Source organism: Monodon monoceros, unplaced genomic scaffold (assembly GCF_005190385.1).
Source record: "Monodon monoceros isolate NGI ecotype Baffin Bay Population unplaced genomic scaffold, NGI_Narwhal_1 Super_Scaffold_14, whole genome shotgun sequence".
NCBI classification, from domain to species: domain Eukaryota; kingdom Metazoa; phylum Chordata; class Mammalia; order Artiodactyla; family Monodontidae; genus Monodon; species Monodon monoceros.
In genome coordinates this window covers 73,994,497-74,016,465 of record NW_021703770.1, presented here as the reverse complement: position 1 = coordinate 74,016,465, position 21,969 = coordinate 73,994,497, and the positions used below count along the sequence as shown (strand labels likewise).

The window sequence follows — 21,969 nt, the reverse complement described above, 5'->3', positions numbered from 1 at the left end:
CTGTCAGGTCCCAGCAGGATGAGCGCCCTCGAATTCTGGGCCGGGCACTCTGTCCGCTTCCTCTTATACATCTTCCCTGGAGGCCCCATCTCCCAGGCCGCAGCTCACGATCTCACGTCTGCATCTCTAGCCAACAGTTCAGGTGATCTTCCTGCCACCAGACGGTCCCCACGTGCACCCGGCCCCTGAAGAACTCTGCACACTGCTCTTCCTAAGATACCCCAGCCCTAGTGCACTTTTCTGCCCAAACACCCTGTGGCTTGTTCACGGGAAACCTGGCCATCTTCTCAGGGCCCTCGCCCTGTTCTCTCGCTCTCTCCAGGTCACCTGGTCCTGGGGCTCAGCTTGGGCCCTTCTGCTCCGGACGGCCCGGCCTGTCTCAGAACCTGCTGCAGCTCGATTAGTACTTCCTGCCCTGTCCTTTCAACTTCTGAGGCACGGAAGCCCTTGAGAATGTGACGAAAACCATGAACCCCCTTCCCAAGTAACACTCTGCAATTAAGTTTTGTGAGTCTGTAGACTCCCTGAAGCCCTGACTTGGATCCTCTGAGGCCAGTGGGTGTTAGATTAAGATCTGCTGATCAGAACATAAACATTTCTAATTGTTTTACATGTTTTGTTTTTCAGTCGATTAGACTTTTAATTCTCTTAGCATGAGATCATGTCAGGTACATTTTTTTCATAATCCTCTTAGTTCTGAGCATAGGTCTAGGTATATACAGAACATTTAACTACCAATTGGTTGAAATTGCCCTAAAACATCTGCAAAGTCAGCTCCATAAGCCAAGGCGTTATTTATTACTCAAGGTTTTGAATTGGAGTCTCCGTTCTAGAACCACAGAGTAAGCCACTCCAGATGACTTACGTGATTAGTTCTTTCTTGAGATCTCTTGCGTGGAGCTTGGGTTTAGGGCTTGGTATGGAGGCCTCTCCAGGGAACTTCTTTTCCTCTAAATTTTCTAGAGAGCTCACTGGGTCTTTCTGAAAACAAAAATAATACAGAAGCACACAAGGCATTAGGAAACCCTGGAAAGACAACTGTATTTGAAGTCATTGGGGTCAAATTTGAGTTTTGGCTTCAAGACTTAGATGACATCCCTCATCGGATTTGTACACAAAATAAATAAGATAATGAGTATAAGGGTAGATCTGGACTGCTATGGACATTTATGCTCGGTGAAGAATGAGGAATTATAACTCACGGGCACACCTTTAGAAAGTTTGCATTTTGGCAAATATAACTATAGAGGTATTTCTTGAGCTATGTAAATAAGTTAATATTTTAATATATTTTAAGTTTTACAGCATAGCAAACATTTTGTAGAGAACATAGGAAGAGTTCTTTATGCACACAGCAGTCATTGGTAAAAGAAACACTGCAAAAAATGAATCACACATATTTTCAAACAGAGAAGGAAGAAGTAAATTTAGGCTAGGAGAATGTCCTTTCTTTTTTTTTTTTTTTTTTTTTGTGGCGATACGCGGGCCTGTCACTGTTGTGGCCTCTCCCGTTGCGGGCACAGGCTCCGGACGCGCAGGCTCAGCGGCCATGGCTCACGGGCCCAGCTGCTCCGCGGCATGTGGGATCTTCCCGGACCGGGACACGAACCCGCGTCCCCTGCATCGGCAGACGGACTCTCAACCACTGCGCCACCAGGGAAGCCCAGAATGTCCTTTCTGATAAGCAGATAATTAAGATTTAAATTGTTTGTTTAAATATGTAATCACCGAGTCCACAATATCTAGGCAACATTTAGTTTGATTTTTCTGGATAATTGCTTTTAGTCTCACATCACTTCCTGTTTTCCTTAAACTACCTCTTTTGCTAAGTTGGCATTTTGTAATGGTTTTACTCATTGGATGGAATCTCTTGTTGGGTTATCACTAATTATTTTCATGGCCTTATTTTAAGCTTGGTACTGATCCTGATTTCATAAGGAAATCTCATTGATCCTTTCAAATCATTTATTTACCATCTGATATATTATCTTACAGAAAACTAATGACGGTTTTATTCAGTCACATAATTAGCTTACTTTTATCATTAAGCTTATATCCAGTAAATATAATACGTTCTGGATTTAATATTAAAATCAGATTAACTAATATAAAAAAACTGTCTCCTAAATCTCAAAAGTACTGATCCATTTAAGGTGAGAAAACAATTTTGAGTTATTCAAGGTAAATCTCATTTAAATCAAATGAATATGAAATTGCAAGGGCAAATACAATTTTAATAATCCTGAGTCTACACCCAAAATCAGTGGAAAAACAAAATCCCTGGATTTTCCCAAACAAAGAAAAACTCTTAAGTCTTCATCTCAGTCATAAAGGCAAATGCAATCTCTTTCATTAATTACTTGGCTAACAGTTCAATCAATTATTTTCTATAGGACCACACAGTGGTAAATACGTTTACACGACCTCAAGTAACATTATCTTCAGACCAAGTTAATAAAACACGGTTTGGTCTAATTTCTTCTTTCATATTATTTTTAATACTGAGTATTCCATTTTACATTATTGATCAGTGTTTGAAAATAGTAGCAGATAATAATACACCCCTGAAAACTAAAGAGAAATAGGTGTTTGCTGAGAGTTGTCTACTAAGGTAGAAGAGAAGGGCTTCCGTGGAATCTATAGAAAAGAACTGAATTATGCTTATCCTTTTCACGTTTCACAGCGTAAATGCCTAAAGCGAAGCATTAGCACCACCTTCCGTTTCATTTGGAGCTACCTGGATTCAGCCCGGGTGGTGTTTTCCACTATAATTTACAAACGACTTGGCCTTTTGAAAGTCGATACAAATGACAAATCCAATTTTGTCTCAGTGTGGAACAGCTTTTGTTTTTCTGTTCAGATGCTGAATTTTTCACAAAAATGGCATAAAGTGAAAAGGAGCTATTTTATTATTTTCTTTGCGATGAACGAGAGCAAAGTATCTCTAAGGAGGCACGTACAGATGAACACATAAAGGTCATTAGCTGTTGTTTGTTGAATCTGCACATTATGGAAGACAAGGGAATAAGGGATTTTGAAAGAAATGATCAACTATGAAAGTTTAACTTATTTGACTCAAATGCATTCAAAATTAATGCTTGCAGAGTATATGGTATTTAACTTAGCACAGTGGTATGTGCTGATGTTTCGGTAGGATAATTTTATTGGATATGACCTTTTAAATATTTTGCAACTTCTTTTAAAAACTATGGACTCTTGGGTATGTGATTGCATTATGAAATAGTGGTCTTTTTCCCTTTTTTTTTTTTGCTCAGCATTCTACCTCTAGAAGCTTGCAGAGAGCACAGGTATTAAAATACAGGTGACCGTCACTATAAGAATGCTGAATTTTGTTACAGAAGCATATTGTATATTGGATAAACTCCTAAATGGCACACCATAAAAATATGCCAACATCATTTGTCAGAATTTTTTCAACATTTAAAGTATCATTTTGAAAATAATAAATTTATATTGGGGAGACATAAAGAGAAAATGTGGCATACATATATATGTGTGTGTTTAGAGAGTATATGGGTGCAATGAAATTCCTTTAATGTACAGACAGAAGTTTATATAGATTTCAGTGAAGACCAGAACATAATGGGAACATGAATAACAGATAATAGCATCTGGCACTTTTAACATCTGAAGCCCTGAAATCTTTGGAGAACTGACAGTTGAATGAAACTGACAGGCCTAGTTATTTCTCAGCGCTTTCCTTTTGAGATAATTTGAGGTTTTTCCAGATTCAGGATTTTGTTTTTAGAGGGCATCTGGACAGGCTATTTCACTGAGAGAGACAGACAATATTTTCTGAAAATTACCACCAAAATGAGGCAACTGTTGTGCATATGAACTAGATAACAATGAATTGGAAATAATCGCCCAGTTTCTGGTCGTGGCAACGGGTGTGAGTCTCATGTGGGATGTGCGGGGCTGGGGAGGTGGGAACAGTCCACGTTCACAGAGCACCGCTGGGGCCCCGAGCTGCGTCTCTGCAGAGCTCACGGGAAGGACAGTCAGGACCATCCGTCCCTGGTTTGTGTGGTCACGTGGAGTCACTTCCTGTAACCGGGCTCAGGGGCTCTGGTCCGGTCCTGCCATCCTAAGAAGCACCAAAACCACTGTGGTCTCCAGCACACACCTGGCCAAGTACCACTGCTTCATTATTCTCTTTCTCCTTTCCTTCCTGCTTTTTCTCAATATTTCCTAGCTGTCTCCATTTCCCTGTGTACTTTTTTCTTTTCCTTTTCTCCATTTTCTCCCTCTCCCTTTTCTTCATTTTAGGGAAGCCCAGGCCCATTACTTATTTTCTTCTATATGACCAAAGAACAACTTTACCCCGGCAAGCCTCAATTTTCTCCTCTAGAAACTTTGATAATAATCCTGCTTTTCAAAACTGTTAGGATAATGAGATGCTGTTTAAAAAGATCTTTAATCTTTATTCTTACTCAACATGGCCTCCCTCTGCTACCTTCCCAACGACGACATTGAATACAGTCTACTTTTTCAAAATAATAACTATCGAGTATCACATTTTTCATTTAGGGATTCAGAACAAAATGTGAAAAATACTCTCTATTGGTAAATTACCTTGGCACGGATGAAAGCACAAAGAACAAGGGTGAGAAGCTGCCCCAGGAGTTACAGGGGTTCAGAAGCACCTTTGTGTGTGCCCCCACGGGGACAGCGCCCCAGCAATGAACCACCCACGTTCAGACCGTGACAATAGGCGTTAGGCTGAAACCATATTTGTCAACTCGAACCTAGTGCAGGGCTTCCCTGGTGGCGCAGTGGTTGAGGGTCCGCCTGCCGATGCAGGGGACACGGGTTCGTGCCCCGGCCCTGGAAGATCCCACGTGCCGCGGAGCGGCTGGGCTCGTGAGCCATGGCCGCTGAGCCTGCGCGTCCGGAGCCTGCGCTCGGCAACGGGAGAGGCCACGACAGTGAGAGGCCCGCGTACCGCAAAAAAAAACAAAAAACAAAAAACAAAAACCCTAGTGCAAGCACTTGGACTCCAAGAACTCAGTTGATGTCTCCAAAGTCCTCTTTGCTGCTCTCAGTAACACTGAATTTCCACTTAGCTTGTCAATTCCAGACGTCAGAATACTTAGGTTGCCATTTGCAGCAGTGAGTCTACACTATCAGACCTGAAGGAGGCAAGCCATTCTGGAAGGAGCAGAAATCTAATCTAAACAAATCATCTCCCCCACGATTTTGCTGGCACGTTGAACACTGTCACAGGTCCATCAGCCTTAGATAGGAACGTACTCCAGCTGAATCCATAAAGCCGCCTGGATGAATCCACATGTTTTGATAAAGAGAGAATATTTGTCATGAGACTGAATTTTCTGGTGATCTGAGGGATAAGAAGTACATACAAGGAGGTCCCTGAGGTGCTCACTAGACCCCCAAGCAGCAGGAGTGTCCCAGAATACGAGGGTTACCCTGTAGACATCGCTGCACAAACTTAAAACCGATGTCAAATGACACAAACACCCTGAAGGGAACAAGAACCCACTATGCTTCGTTACTGGTCGGGACTGGACTGGACCCCTGACTGGTGAACAGAAAGGAGACTGCTTGTTAACGGTGACCTTGGCCTGTGTACAGCGGGCTCGCAGGGGTGAGGACAGAAAGTCTAAGCCCCTGCATGCAGCACCAAGACTCCCCAACACGGGGGGGTTCCCTTCCAGCTGGATCGCCCAGGAACAGGGACGCCGTGATGCTTATCCGGAAGGGACCGTCCTCCGTGCCACGTGCCTTTGACTGGACCTCTACCTCCAGGCCTCGTAACTGCCATTAGGTCCCCCTGTGGGGAGTGGAATAGGCCCGGTTGGCAATCGGGAGTCTCGTGGACCGGGGGCGTCCCCCGTCTCGGGAGCTGATGTGCACGGACTGGACCGAATCAACAAACTTGCTCTCAGCCCACTCCCCCTGCCTCCTGACTTCCATCTCAGACCCGTGTGCCGAGAGATCGCTAATGCGAATACCGGCAGATTTCTGGATTGTATGATGACGTAAGTTAGGTGTAACTTCTGTGACTTTGCACAGCTGAAGCAGCCGGGGACATGGAAGAGGGCAGAGATGCACACTCACCGGTTCACGGTCACCACCTGAGGCGAAGCAGTTTCTTACACGTTGCAGGGTCAGTTTTATATTTATTAGAGTCAAATGTATATGATTTAAGAAACAGTTCTTCTAAAAGAGCGTTATGATAGATTAACTAAGACCATCCCTAAATACTTGGGTGAATATTTTTTAATAAATTTATTTTATTTTTGGCTGCATTGGGTCTTCGTTGCTGTGTGTGGGCTCTCTCTAGTTGCGGTGAGCGGGGGCTACTCTTTGTTGAAGTGCGCGGGCTTCTCATTGCAGTGGCTTCTCTTGTTGCGGAGCACGAGCTCTAGGCGCACAGGCTTCAGTAGTTGTGGCACACGGGCTCAGTAGTTGTGGATTGCAGGCTCTAGAGCGCAGGCTCAGTAGTTGTGGCTCGTGGGCTCTAGAGCACAGGCTCAGTAGTTGTGGCGCACAGGCTTAGTTGCTCTGCAGCATGTGGGATCTTCTTGGACCAGGGCTCCAACCCACGTCCCCTGCATTGGCAGGTGGATTCTTAACCGCTGCATCACCAGGGAAGTCCTTGGGTGAATTTTTAAAAGCCAAGCAGAATGACAATGACTATACCCTGTATGGCAGACTCCAACCTGAAGCTGCTGCTGTGTCAGTCCCCCCACCCTCCCCGTGATGGTGTGGCCAGTGGTGACACAGAGCCTGCCTTGGGTCCTGGGGGCTCCTCCGGCCCTCCCGTCTACTCTGCGTGCCTGCTTAGCTACTCACTGGTCCGTGAGCTTGGTTACAGGTTGGTCCTCCTACCAGACTGAGCACGCGTGTGGAGGAAGCGTGGGCGGGAAGCGTGTGCCAGGTGGTGCTGCACCCTCAGGACCGATCTTACTGCCTGGACGTGGGGATCACGGTGAAAGTGTGCGGAGGGAGGATGGGAGGGAGGGAAGGAAAGAAGGGAAACAGGAAACAGCCCAGTCTTGTCATCACTGCCATTGACGTTGACTCATGCCCTGAGACGTTAAAGTAGATGCTAAAAATCACACAAGGAACTATACTCAATATTACGTAATAACCTATAAGGGAAAAGAATCTGAAAAAGAACACATGCACACACACACACACACACACACACACACACACACACGTATAACTGAATCGCTGTGCTCTACCTGAGACTTACGTGATATTGTAAATCCACTATACTTCAATAAAAAGCATATGCTAAATCAAATTAGTCTTCCACCAAAGTCTCTGAGCTTCACACAACTGTAAAAGGTGATGATGCACACTTTCCAACGTCTATTTCAGTTCTTTAAACACGTCAACCGGCAAGGACAAACCACTTCCCTGACAAACAGAATCACCTACAGTAAAGCTGGGGTCACATCTGCAATGTCACTGCGTCTAACCAGTGGAGGGTGTGGCCATGAACTCTTTTGAATGACACTGAGTCAAGGCTAATCAGACCCAGCCAGGGCGCTCCAACTGTGAGATGTGGGCTGATGAATTCCTGCACGGCCACAATGTCTGGCTTCCAGGGGTGAAGCCACCTCCAAGGATAACCCAGCCCACAACTCTGGAGTTGCCGTGGCTGAGACATCCCGCGTCCACGATCAGTCCCCAGACCACGGCTCTGCACACGGGGATGCCAACACCATCCCTCCACGAAACCACAGAAGGGAATTTGACGAGATGCGTCCTTGCCCCCGATTCGTTCTCATGTTCCGGCATCCGGTGCGGAGCACACGGAGGCTGGCGGCTTGGTGTTGAGTGACACCCTGCCCCTCACAGGCTGCCGTGTCCGAGGGAGAGATGACGCCACCTCTCACGCAGCGCATGCTATTCAGCCGTAATGGGGGTACAATGCACTCTAATGACGTATTGTTTTAGGCAAGGGATGGGAAACGTTGGATTCATTTATAAATTCCTCCTGAAATTTAAAACCAACGTTTTACCAAAATCAAAAACAAGGTACAGAATTACGTATTATCTACACAGGATTGTGAGAATTAATCCAGGAGGAAAAAGCTGACCACACCCTTCGAGCACGCTCTGTCTCAAGCTTATCGGCCACATTGAAACAATACCTCTTTCTCCTCCTCTGTCTTCCCGTGAGCTTTGCTATAGTTGATAGGCGTGTTCCAGCCCTCGTGATCACAGAGGGCCTGGTAGAAGGCGGCATTGACCAACAGGCTGCTGGTTTTGAATGGGGAAGAGGAAGCAGTTGGAACAGAAGGGTTAGTGGAAGTTAGGGGTGCAGCTTTGTCCAGGATTCGGTTTTTTTTCATGCTTAAGTCCAATGTGCCATTTTCATCCACTTCTATCTCGGCTCCCTGGTATACAATAGGAAACAGAAAAACATTTAAGCAGTTTGCAGTGGTAGCCTAGCCATGTGGGCTTTTAAGGGATCATTTTAAATGCAAGCTTTTATGTAAGTATATCTGATTTTAAATCTAGCTTTCCGATTTGCTTTGGTTAATGTTCAATTCTTAGGCAGACTTTTCAGAGCAGCCCCATTAGTGAGCTTCGTGTTTCTGGGTTTAAACAAAGTAAGCCTAATATAAATAAGATGGTCCAAATACTAAATGTACTGGCTAAACCTGTTTTATCCTTTTTTTCCCCCCAAGTTTAGCTTTAAACCTTCCTTTCTAGTTTGCAGAATTATCACTCCCAATTCATCCTCTGAAGCATTAACACTTGAGTTTATAAAGAGGCACAATATTCTTCCCCCATCACAATATTAATCTAACGTGAAAAACACGCACAAATAACCAGCTGGAAGAGACGTTTTACTGGGAAATATGAGAACTATATTAGATTAGTATGAAAGTGACATTTTACCCTGGGCGCCTTGCGCCAGAAAAGCTTGGTTAACTCATGGCGGGCGTGTTGGGGGAGGCGGGCAGTGTAAACCAAAGTTCCCCTGGGGGCCTGGAGTGGAGGTACCAGGTGTCACATGACAGGACGGGGCGGGCAGCAGGGGGTAAGTTCTACAGTGAAAACTCCAGAATAAAGGTGATTCTCTTCCAGATACTCAGTATGAGACTTTAATTCTACCTCACGGTGTTTCTCTTCGGGAGACCTTTGGCTAAGCTTCATTTTCTTTCTAAGGTTCAAGTGCCAACAAAGTCCCCACGTGCCCTGGACCTTCCACAACTCATGTGCCCGAGGATGGCGTACGTGGCCCTGAACCATGAACACCACCGGGCAGTAACTCCCAGAAGGCGGGGTGAACGAGCTCGCCACCCTCGCAAGTGGGTCAAATGAATACCCGAGCGGCATTGTCACTGTCATCCATCAATTCACAATTAGCTTCTGGACAATGTCTCTTCTCTTTTCCCTTTGGCCGGCAAAGCAGAAGTCTTCTCTGAATATGCTCCTAAGATCCCTAACGGTTACTTCCCAGGGGTTTATTTTAACTCCCCATTTACACTGCACCCATACCCCCTCCCCAGCAGTTCCCCCTGAGATGTGATCCACCGTAGCGGCCGCCTGAGTTAAAAAATAAAAGCATCTCTTCTGTTTGCTTGTTTGACCTGCAAAGTTCCTATTCTCAATCTCTCAGCCTATGAGGTAGAAATGCCCTATTATATTTGTGGGAGGTAAATACGCTTCTAATATATTTGTACTAAGATGTTTGGTCATATCTTTCTGTCCTTTTCAGTAAATAGTTTAATCTCCTGTGATAGTTTTAAGCCCTGAATTTCACAGTACAGCTTATCCGGGATAATAACTTAGTAACCACCACATCTTATGCCATCTGTATAATATCAAATACGTTTTTATACCAGCATTAATAAACCTTAGTTACAAAAATCCAAGATATTAACCATATCAGTGCTACGTGCTCTCTCCATGATACAATGCATTCTGCCAGGAGTACATCAAAGCAATTTTTGGCTTCAAAACTGATACGTGACTATAGAAAAGAAACAGAGCTACAGCTATCAAGTTTAATGGCCAATGTAAAGTAAAATGCTAAATATTGTAGCTGCTGACATTTTTCATAAAAAAATAAGAAAACTTGGGTTAAGACTGCACAACCAACATTCACATAAAATTCCAGACCTCTGTGACAGATGGCTTAGGAAAAAGGAGTCACGTGACTGGGCTGCAGTGTTTCATAGTGCAAAACCCATAAATAGTGCAGATTCGAGCTTGCTGAAAAAATACCAACTATTCCAAGACAACACTAATATATACTTTAGCTTTTACAGGAAAAAGAAACTTCCCATGAGTAAATTAAAAAATCGGAGATTCTCAGAGTTGTGATGGTCCTACATCTTGAGTAATCATGGGCTGATGGAAAAAAAAAATCATTCCTAATGTTTAAAAGAGGTGCTTTTCTGCACCCCGTGCCCCACCCGGCTGCTCTGAGCACCTGACTGGGCTGGAGGCGGCCGTGTGGGTACAGATGGGCTTTAAGTGAGCTCACAGATGCATTCAAAATTACACACAGCACCAGGGAAGGGCCCCTTTCTGCCCATGGATGGGCGGCTCACACGTTTACTGCATGGATTTTATTCAGATTATCAACAGACATCACATCTCTCTGTGCTTGAAACTCCAAATGGCAGGACAACGAGGACAGGGTGGGGGGGGGGCGGCAGGAGGGGGAGGGAACGGCTGCACCCTGACATGGACCCCCAGCCCGACGCCGAATATGCTCATTTCTTAAAGGGCTGTTTTAGACCCTTGTTTTCAGTATTTGAATTTTAAGCTTTTTGAGGCTGGTCTAACACTACTCATACACTTTCCAACTTAGGAGCGACATCAGTGACCATCTACTTCAGCTACTTTTGAGTTACAGATGCTACCTGTAATAAGACAGATGTATTTATTCATGAAATGACTGAGAAAGCACATAATATTTTCAAGCCACTATATTTACGGGTAAAAGAAAACTGAAACGTACAGTGTCCCTGACTTCAAGGAGCTTATTTTGTGCATATAGGACATCTTTAGTGAAATAGACTATAAATTATTGTCATATAATTTATATATAAATTATACAATTATAAATTATTATTCAACTGAAAGTTGAGATAATTTTTCATTATAAGTCTTATCTGTGCTATAAAATAAGAAGTGACTCAGATGTCTGCCAACAGAGAAATGATACTGCGCTGCATCTATTAAATGGCACGTTACAAAAATAAAACAAAATAAAAATAAAAAAATTTAAAAAAAGGGCTTCCCTGGCAGCGCAGGGGTTAGGAATCTGCCTGCCAATGCAGGGGACACGGGTTCGAGCCCTGTCCGGGAAGATCCCACATGCCGCGGAGCAACTAAGCCCGTGCGCCACAACTACTGAGCCTGTGCTCTAGAGCCTGCGAGCCACAACGACTGAGCCCATGTGCCACAACTACTGAGCCTGTGAGCCACAACTACTGAGCCCATGCGCCACAACTACTGAAGCCCACGCGCCTAGAGCCCATGCTCCGCAACAAGGGAAGCCACCGCAATGAGAAGCCCACGCACTGCAACGAAGAGTAGCCCCCGCTTGCCGCAACTAGAGAAAGTCCATGCGCAGCAACAAAGGCCCAGCGCAGCCAAAAATAGATAAAAGTAAAAATAAATAAATTTAAAACAATGGCATGTTATGTGCTCAGTCAAATGATAATTATGAGAAGTTTGTTGCAACAGGGAAAAGACTTATGTCACTGAAAGCAGGAGACAGCCTGGCATGCTGGCTATGTGTACAGCTAGGGAAAACGGGGAGAAATTCATTTTCTGAAGAAGAGCAAACGGGAAAACACAGAAATTCTTGCATTTGTAGTTGGAGGATAGGCCGATGGCTGTTTTCCTCCGATATTTTCTGGGCAAATGATGATATTATGTTGTTTCAACAATTAAAAACGATCTTACATTCAAAGATGGTGATGAAGTAAAAAAAAGCAAAATTGTAATTTTACCTTAAATGTTCTGATTATGAAAAGCATTAACTTTCAAGACATTGATAGGATAAGATAGCCTTGTTTTCCTTATTTGGCAGGTTTTCTGTTAATACGAGAGAGGTCACCACCACCTTGCATTTGTGACTGGGCCTGGTTTCTGCGTCCAACTTGCCACTTCTGCTCTTCTGCTCGTGCCTCAAGGAGTTTGTTTGGGGGAGTATCTTTTTGGTACCGAAAGTCCTCTGAAATGTTTTCAAAGCAGGCAGGGTATTGAGTAGAGTTCTCTGTGCTATACAGAAGGTCCTTGTTGATTATCTTTTATATATAGTAGTGTGTACACGTTAATCCCAAACTCCTAATTTATCCCGTGCTATTTATAGCACAGGGCACTCTACTCAATAATCTGTAATAACCTATATGGGAAAAGAATCTGAAAAAGAATGGATATATGTGTATGTACAACTGAATCACTTTGCTGTACGCTGTAAACTAACACAACATTGTAAATCAACTATACTCTAATATAAAATAAAAATTAAATTAAAAATTAAATTAATATTAAAAAAATCCTCTTGCCTGTCCTCAAAAAAAAAAAAATAAGTAGGCAGGGTATTAACAGTAAACAAATGAGAGACTTCCCTGGCGGTCCAGTGGTTAAGACTCTGCGCTTCCACTTCAGGGGTGCGGGTTCGATCCCTGGTCCAGGAACTAAGATCCCGCATGCCACAAAAATATAAAATAAATAAATAAAATAAAGTAAAATAAATCAATTAACTGAAAACATCTTATTCTTACCAAACAGCAATCGAATATTAAAACTATTAAGAGTATAGACTTGTGAAATGTACTCAATATAAATCCAGTGATGGAATTCAGAGGAGAATCAAGTGGCTGATATAAGGTATAAAATTAAAGTTAAATTTGTAACCATTTCCCCCAAGTCTTTGTCTGGCACTTGGAATCACAGTGAAAACCCTTGGTGGGCCAGCAGTCTGTACACCAGGGAATGATAAACTCTTCAGGCAAGTCAGAAGTTAGATGCGTGTGGATTCAAATTTTTGCTCCAACGGCTATAGCTGTGCCACTCGGAAGCAGTCATTTAGTATCTCCACACTACTTTTCTTCACCTGCAAAATGGGATAATCGTATCTGCTTTACAGAGTTTCTAGAAGGATTAAAAAGGATTATTATGGGCAGAGTGCTTATTTACAGTGCCTGGCACATAGTAGGTGTTCAATAAACAACAACTGATAATAAGAATAATTTCATTAGGTTTTTGGACCCGAAGAGACCTCCCTATGCTGTTCTACACTGAGGAAAAGAGGCAGTTTCCCCATACATGTCAGCTAGTTCCTTGAGATCCCAACTCAGGTCCCTCAGGACATTTCACTCACATTCTATAGCATCCTCCGACTTCATGTTAAAGTTACTGCAAAAGGCTGCTTTTGGATTCTAACCACACCCAGAGCCGCCAGGCTATTTCTGAGAGCAGGCAGCAGGAATGGCGATGTGATATCCTGCTGTGTCTAGGCCTTGTTCAAGCACCAAACAGACTCTGAACTTTAAACATTTCAAGCAAGTGTCAATTTTTTGTTTTCTTTCAAGGCACACTGTGCATATGCCACTTTGTCTAAACAGGTGGGGAAAACACCAAAACAAACAACAGAGCGCTTGGCAAGCGGCAGCGATCAGGATAAAGATAGACTGTGTGCCTATTCCTACCTCTGCTGAGGGGAGGAAGAGGAGGAGAAAGATGGGGAAGAAGGAGGACGGAGCTTGGGTCTTAGGGAACGTGGCAAACCCCTGCCGCTCGCTTCTCCTGCCGCCTGCTTCTACTCAGCCCTGCCCTCATCTCGGGAGCACGCGTCTCCAGACTAAAGCGGGACTGATTGAAGCTGTGGTCCATGTGAGTTCTGCAAACTCACATTAATTCCAAATGGAAGTAAAGGACATGATATAAATCTCAGCACCAAGGACCGTGCTAGCATTGAGATGGGGTTCATCCTTCAGACAAAAGTACCCGTAACCATGACAATCTCCATTAGGGGTTTGCTATTACTAACTTTTCCTCCTGACTTGATTCCTCAAAGAGATACTTAAAACACGCACAAGTGATTTAGGTGGCGTAGACCTGCTGGGTACGTGCTGGCCTGGATTTTAACAAATAAACAATTCCTTCTAAGATCTACTTTCAGGATGTGGTGGACTCAAGCTTGGGCAGCGAGGGCAGTGTTAGCCCTGGCATCTCAGCGCAGTGCCAGGGAGGAGGTGTTTTAGTGTTGGGTGGGCAGGTGCTCAGGCTGAGAAATTCTGGAAGGAGGAGAACACTTTGGAACGTGCCTATCGTCCTTCACTGTCTTTAGAAGATGTTCTCTTGCATCTCTGAAGTCTTCCTTCACCCCCTTATCTTCCAGAAGAGTAGGGATTTTGAAAATCACGGATGCAGGTCTCCCAGTAAACCTGGAGTCAGCTGTGAGTCTGCACACAGCATGAAAACCAATCTGTATTAGCTCCGACCAGTGGATGAACGCAATCTCACGGTTAGTGACCTTTGGCTTGATTTTGACAAGGGCATGCTCCTACTCATGCCCTGTAATTTGTTCTCCTCTTGGGCTCTTTAAGCAAATTCAGAGAAGCTCATCGGGTAAAGGGAAGGACATGGAGGCAGAAGGAAAATAAATCCGTTGTCCAAATTCTGATCAAATTCCCTACAAGCCACCCATGCCTCCCCTGAGCCTCAGGAACATCACCTCTGAAGACCCAGTTCTCCACCTGGAACGACCACTTCTTTTGTCCTTCTCTTCCTGTAAGCTCCTTGAAGGTGGGGTCTCTGAGGGACTCTAACCTGTGACTTGGGCAGTCCAGCACCTACAGACCTTTCAGGTGGGACAGCTGAGTCCATCTGCCAGAATATCTCTGGTACATCAAAAATGCTTCTATGCTCTGCTATAGAAGTCAAGAGTAGGGAAAAGCTGTGTATCCTTCTTTCTAAGCTAGGAACTCAAGACACCTATGGATTTTGGCTAGAAAAAACAAACGTACTAACAGCCTGCCATGGAGGCAACACCAAATCCTGGTGGAGAGAGAATCAGGCTAGTATTCAATGTGGAGGGGAAGATTGTTTACACTTAATCCTACATTAAGCAAAGGGCACAGAGCAGAGGGCCACACAGACAACAGAAATGGCTGTCACATGGCTCCACAGGCGAATTCTATCAAACATTTAGAGAAGAGCTAACACCGATCCTTCCCAAACTCTTGCAAAAGATTGCAGAGGGAGAAACACTCCCAAATTCATTCTACGAAGCCACCATCACCCTGATACCAAAACCAGAAAAAGATACCACAAAAAAGAAAATTATAGACCAATAGCACTGATGAACAGAGATGCAAAAATCCTGAACAAAGTACTAGCAAACAGAAACCTACAGAACATTAAAAGGATCGTACACCATGATCAAGTGGGATTTATCCCAGGGATGCAAAGATTCTTCAATATATGCAAATCATTCAATGTGATACACCACATTAACAAATTAAGGAATAAAAACCATATGATCATCTCAACAGATGCAGAAAAAGCTTCTGACAAAATTCATATGATTTTGATTCATATGATAAAAACTCTCCAGAAAATGGGCATAGAGGGAACCTACCTCAACATAATAAAGGCCGTATATGACACACCCACAGCAAGCATCATACTCAATGGTGGAAAACTGAAAGTATTTCCACTAGGGTCAGGAACAAGACAAGGAGGTACACTCTCACCACTCTTATTCAACATAGTTTTGGAAGTCCTAGCCACGGCAGTCAGAGAAGAAAAAGAAATAAAAGGAATACAAATTGGAAAAGAAGTAAAACTGTCACTGTTTGCTGATGACATGATACTATACACAGAAAATCCTAAAGATGTCACCTGAAAACTACTAGAACTAATCAATGAATTTGGTAAGATTGCAGGATACAAAATTAATGCACAGAAATCTCTGGCATTCCTATACACCAACAATGAAAAATCAGAAAGAGAAATTAAGGAAACACTCCCATTTACCACTGCAACAAAGAGAATAATATACCTAGGAATAAACCTGCCTAAGGAGGCGAAAGACTTGTACTCAGAAAACCATAAAACACTGATGAAAGAGATCAAAGATGACATAAACAAATGGAGAAATATACCATGTTCTTGGATTGGAAGAATCAATATTGTGAAAATGACTATTCTACCCAAAGCAATCTACAGATTCAATGCAATCCCTATCAAACTACCAATGGCATTCTTCATAGAATTAGAACAAAAGATCTTACAATTCGTACGGAAACACAAAAGACCCAGAATAGCCAAAGCAATCTTGAGAAAGAAAAATGGAATTGGAGGAATCAGGCTCCCCAACTCCAAACTATACCACAAAGCTACAGTAATCAAGACAGTATGGTACTGGCACAAAAACAGAAATATAGATCAACAGAACAAGATAGAAAGCCCAGAGATAAACCCACGCACATATGGTCAACTTATTTTTGATAAAGGAGGCAAGAATATACAATGGAGAAAAGACAGCCTCTTTAATAAGTGGTTCTGGGGAAACTGGACAGCTACATGTAAAAGAATGAAATTAGAACACTCCCTAACACCATACACAAAAATAAACTCAAAATGGATTAAAGACTCAAATGTAAGACCAGACACTGATAAAACTTTTAGAGGAAAACATAGGAAAAACACTCTTTGACATAAACCACAGCAAGATCTTTTCGGACCCACCTCCTAGAGTAACAGAAATAAAAACAAAAATAAACAAATGGGACTTAATTAAACTTAAAAGCTTTTGCATAGCAAAGGAAACCATAAACAAGACAAAAAGACAATCCTCAGAATGGGAGAAAATATTTGCAAATGAAACAGCAGACAAAGGATTAATCTCCAAAATATACAAACTGCTCATGGAGCTCAATATCAAAAAAACAAACAATCCAGTTAAAAAATGGGTGGAAGATCTAAATAGACATTTCACCAAGGAAGACATACAGATGGCCAAGAGGCACATGAAAAGATGCTCAACATCACTAATTATTAGAGAAATGCAAATCAAAACTACAATGAGGTATCACCTCACGCCGGTCTGAATGGCCATTATCAAAAAAGCTAGAAACAATATATGCTGGAAAGGGTGTGGTGAAAAGGGAACCCTCCTGCACCATTGGTGGGAATGTAAATTGATACAACCACTCTGGAAAACAGCATGGAGGTTCCTTAAAAAACTAAAAATAGAACTACCATATGACCCAGCAATCCCACTACTGGGCATATACCCTGAGAAAACCATAATTCAAAAAGAGACATGCACCCCAATGTTTATTGCAGCACTATTTACAATAGCCAGGACATGGAACCAACCTAAACGTCCATCGACAGATGAACGGATAAAGAAGATGTGGCACATATATAAAATGGAATATTACTCAGCCATAAAAAGAAACGAAATTGAGTTATTTGTAGTGAGGTGGATGGACCTAGAGTCTGTCATACAGAGTGAAGTAAGTCAGAAAGAGAAAAGCAAATACCGTATGCTAACACCTATATAGGGAATCTAAAAAAAAAAGGTTCTGATGAACTTAGTTGCAGGGCAGGAATAAAGAGGTAGACATAGAGAATGGACTTGAGGACATGTGATGGGAGGGCGAAGCTGGGGCGAAGTGAGAGTAGCACTGACATATACACACTACCGAATGTAAAACAGTTGGCTTGTGGGAAGCAGCAGCAAAGCACAGGGAGATCGGCTCGGAGCTCTGCAATGACCTAGAGGGGTGGGATAGGGAGGGTGGGAGGGAAGCTCGAGAGGGAAGGGATACGGGGATATATGTATGCATATGACTGATTCCCTTTGTTGTGCAACAGAAACTAACACGGTATTGTGAAGCAATTATACTCCAGTAAAGATCTATTAAAAAAAAAAAAAGAAATGGCTGTCACTGGGCACTGTTTGATCAGAGCCTATTTTTCAGGGTTAATTACTTTGGCTTTTTCTCTCTCTCTTTTTTTTTTTTTTTTTGTTACAATAATTACCTTTTGTGGTTTCAGGAATTTATAAGGTTCTCTTTTATATTCAGAAAATAGGATCCAACCAGGATAGAATTCTGCAAACTGTTACAGTTGTGTGCAAATGCAGGCCTGGAAGAAGGATTCTGCACCAGGTGACAGTGTAGGGTGCCACAGTGATCCTATTTTAACAACCACGATGTCAAACAAGACAATTTTCGTGGGAAAAAGGTTCCTAAAACCGCCAGCATCACAAACTCTTCCTAAAAGCCGACTGGTGCACTGTCTATCTCTTCCACCCTTATCATCAGTGGTTTGGCTTTGCAGTTAGGGCTTGGTTGGCAGTTTGGAAGCTGAGACGTGCAGGGGGCTCCTGTCGCCCGGGACAGGCGTATCAGCTCCACAGAGCAACCCTGGCTCACAGAATGCTCCCAGCAGGAGCATCAAATACACACGGCGAGTCCGCTGTTTGAATTTTCGAAATGTGACGATTTAACAGTCACTTTTCTGACCAGAAATGTGTTTTAAGAAGAGAAGAACATATATCGATAAGGGAAAATACCTTCAAATTTTAGTCATCCTTGTTTGATTCATTGTTTGGCTCCAGCAATTAATAGAACGTGGAGAATATAAAGGTTAAAGGCAGAATTCTGAGGAACAAAAAGTATCTACCTTGCAGATGGAAAGCCTTCACTCTACAACCATTTACTCAAGTAATTTAAGCAGCTCTAACCATTATAATATCGGCACTTTTATTCTTGTAGGACAGCCTAGACAAAGAATAAAGCACCAAGAAGGAAGATCGTTTAGTATTTCCCCAACAAGCTGTATATTAGAATATCCCTTTAAAAAGAAGAGATGTATTCAGGTTTTTAAAAATGAATTTAAAAATAACCAAAGTTACCTTTTAAAGGACCCTACATCATTCATTTATGTACATAATTTCTGCCTGTGATTTTGGAGAGCTTGGCATTTTCCTTATATTTTTGAGGCAACGTGTTTTTCTTTGTTTGAGAACCTCATTTGTTTAAAAATTGTTTTTGAGTGGTTTTTGGCCACCAACTCTTCCTGGGGTTTACTTGGCTGAGATTTGTCCAGAAGCTAATTCTGATTCTTCTGTCAAAGGCTCGATGCACTGTGCGCCCTGCTCTCCTGAAGGCCTGGCACACAGCACAGGTGGCAGCTGACCACGCCGGGGACGGGCTGAGCTTAAAGGGAAAAGAGAGCTAGAGCCTGTGCTCGCCGAGTTTCGGGCTAGAGTTTAACCTGGGCGATCTTCCACTGAAAGCAAGGGTAACGTCGCTTCTCCAAAGAAGCCTGGGCACTCTCCTCCAGCTGGCTTCAGCTGTCTAGGTAGGAAAATAACTTCTTTTAGCAGCCCTTAGCGTGGACAGGAGTTACAGGTCCCTGCTGACTGCAGGAAGCTCACGCTCCCTCTGAGGGTCCCTGTTACTTTGGAGCATCACAACCCCCTCCTCAAAAGGCAAGACATGAAGGATCTTTTTGCTTTTTGTTTTCCTCAAGGCATCATAAACACAGATGTCTACTTCTCTGCGTTAGTCGGCGAGGAGAGGTTATTAGAGAAATGTGATTAATTTCGTGAGCTCCAGAAAGCTGGGGTCTCCATAAACTTCACAGAATTTGATTTTGGATTTGAATCTGGGCCCTGAGTTCTCAAGACGCCCCCGGGGCCCTGTCTTGTCGATTTAACGGATCCAGGTTTTAGGATGTGTCCTTCGTGAAAACTACAGCAACTCAGACCACCTTACGCTATACGACAGTCACATGTACAACAGTGAAATTTCATGAATTTTGCCAGTGTTTTACAGGGGGCTGTGTAATGGAACACGTCCTACCATCTTTGATTCGAAGGCAGTGAAAAGCTTCCGTTGTTCAGCGTGATTCTAGGGGCAATCTCTTTCCTCGTGTGCCAGAGTCCCCAACACAAAAAGAGGTTTGGAATCTATCGAGCTGCCCCCAACCGGCTTCATACCGCACCCCTGCCCCAGCTCTGGTGCACAACCTGCAAAAGCGCCACTGTCTCCCTCCAAGGTCCTTCCTCCCACCACACTCATCCCTGCCCAGGTTCTCTCCCCGAGACAAGGGGGGCCGTGCTGCAGGGGCGGGGGCGAGTGTGGCCGGGTTCACGCAGGCAGTGGATTCTCGCTGCGAGTCGCTGCCCCCCTCCGGGCTCTTGGCCGGCCTACCTTGGCAGGCAGACTCTGCGGTTTGCTGGAGAGGATGTCTGCAGCTTCCCTGCAGCGGGTGGAGAGGTTCAGGATGGCAGCAGCTGTCGCTACGTGGGTGTCTCCGCCGCGCTGACCGTGGCTGTGAGAGCTGGCACGGCCGGGGCTCGGTGTGTGAGCGCCCGCACTCAGCAACCGGTTAGGAAATTTCCCTGGATTGGAAAAATGCTTCGCTGTTGAAGAGAGATCTGATTAGCAATTGCTCGGACGTGGATTTAGTCATTAGATAGATTTGTTTTAAAGATAGAACTTCCTTGCATGAAAATACGTGAAGAATAAATTAAAACATGCTCCATTCTCCCTGCGTACGTTAAATGAAGGTTATTCAGAGCGGTTTTCACAGAAGTTCACAGATCAAATGATGTGATTGCGGGGGAAGAATGCCTATTCTCTTAATATTTTTTTGCATTTCCACGTCTTATGACAAAAACTCCAGAACTCATGTTAGCGGGCAGGTGCCGTGGCAGCGTGGGTAGCTGCAAAACCCATCAGGGACTAGACAGGCATAAGGCCGGTACAACCACAAACGGCGTACGTGTGCGGCCCAGTAATCTCAGGTGAGAAAAACGGACTTTTCGCATTTGTTTTCATCATAACAGTTTTTACTTAGCCATGGAATTGCATTGTTTTGCTATTGGATGTGGAGGTTTGGTTCGTGCTTAAAACAGCATGAGTTTTTCTTCCTCCAACTCAGGGGGACGGAGTTGGTGGCGGAGGCTTTCCTGAGCTGGCATCTTCATGCTCGGTTCGGGGCAGTGAGTGAGAGATGCACAGAGCTTCCAGGGGAACGGAAAGGCACTGCGGCGGAAAGGTAGCATTCTCAGTGCTACCGAGAATGAGCGCTGCTTTATGTTCTGTTGTGGATACCAAGGTGTTACTGAGAGAATTAACGGGTTTCTCTCCACTCTGGGTATTTGTAAACATTACTCAGGGACCAGGAAACACAGCCAGCATTTAATGTGGGCTAATATAAAGGCAGTTATAGCTGTTTCACCATAAGTAGTGTTTACTTTAAATATTTGATCATTATTTTTCACGAAATAATTTAAAACATTACCAAATGTTATTCCTGTAGTTATAAAAATATGCAAATGTCACTGAATGTGCTACATTTTTAAACTAAAATCCATATTACATGAGCATATAGAACACTCATTAATTAGTTTCACCTGAATTCAACATATATGTATGTGTGTATATTTTGTGTATATATCCTAGAACTATATCTATATCTAAGTTTATACAGACAGATACAAAACATTGTGTGTGTATATTTGTGTGTATACCTTTCTTTCCTGAATCTAACAGGCTGTCAGTGGTTACTTTTGTTGGCTGTACCCTATTTTTAGTAAGAACAGGTAAACTATCTTCTGGAGTTTAATGTACTTCTTGTTGGTGGACAAACTCCTTTCAAGTCTGTTTATACACTGTTAGGTTTTATACGACATTCACGTTCTTTACGGAAGGTGACCACGGCACAGAAGGGAGAAGCATCCCGTGCTCCTAAGAGTACTACGTCTGGGTTAACTACGCGTGAGATCAAAGGGATTCCAGGGATTTGCACAACGTTGTAAAAAATTCACGGTCTATGGAGGACTCCAACTGGGGGATTATTTTGCTTGGCAGAAATCATTCCTGGGTTTATTCCCAATATTTACTTTCTAAACTTTTCATTAAAATATTCAAGGACTCTAAACAACTTGAAGAAACTGTTAGT

At 43.4% G+C, this 21,969-nt stretch overlaps 1 protein-coding gene across 1 annotated transcript in view; it reads right to left on the bottom strand.

Moving 5' to 3' along the window:
- ST18 (ST18 C2H2C-type zinc finger transcription factor) overlaps nucleotides 1-21,969 on the bottom strand; it is a 90,373-nt gene that overhangs the window by 24,609 nt on the left and 43,795 nt on the right. Inside the window, exons 10-12 of the mRNA XM_029222464.1 lie at nucleotides 20,214-20,425; nucleotides 8,154-8,399; nucleotides 866-981 (exon numbers count right to left, since the gene is read on the bottom strand). Coding sequence (XP_029078297.1) covers nucleotides 866-981; nucleotides 8,154-8,399; nucleotides 20,214-20,425 — 574 coding nt within the window. The remainder of the gene's footprint in view (nucleotides 1-865; nucleotides 982-8,153; nucleotides 8,400-20,213; nucleotides 20,426-21,969) is intronic.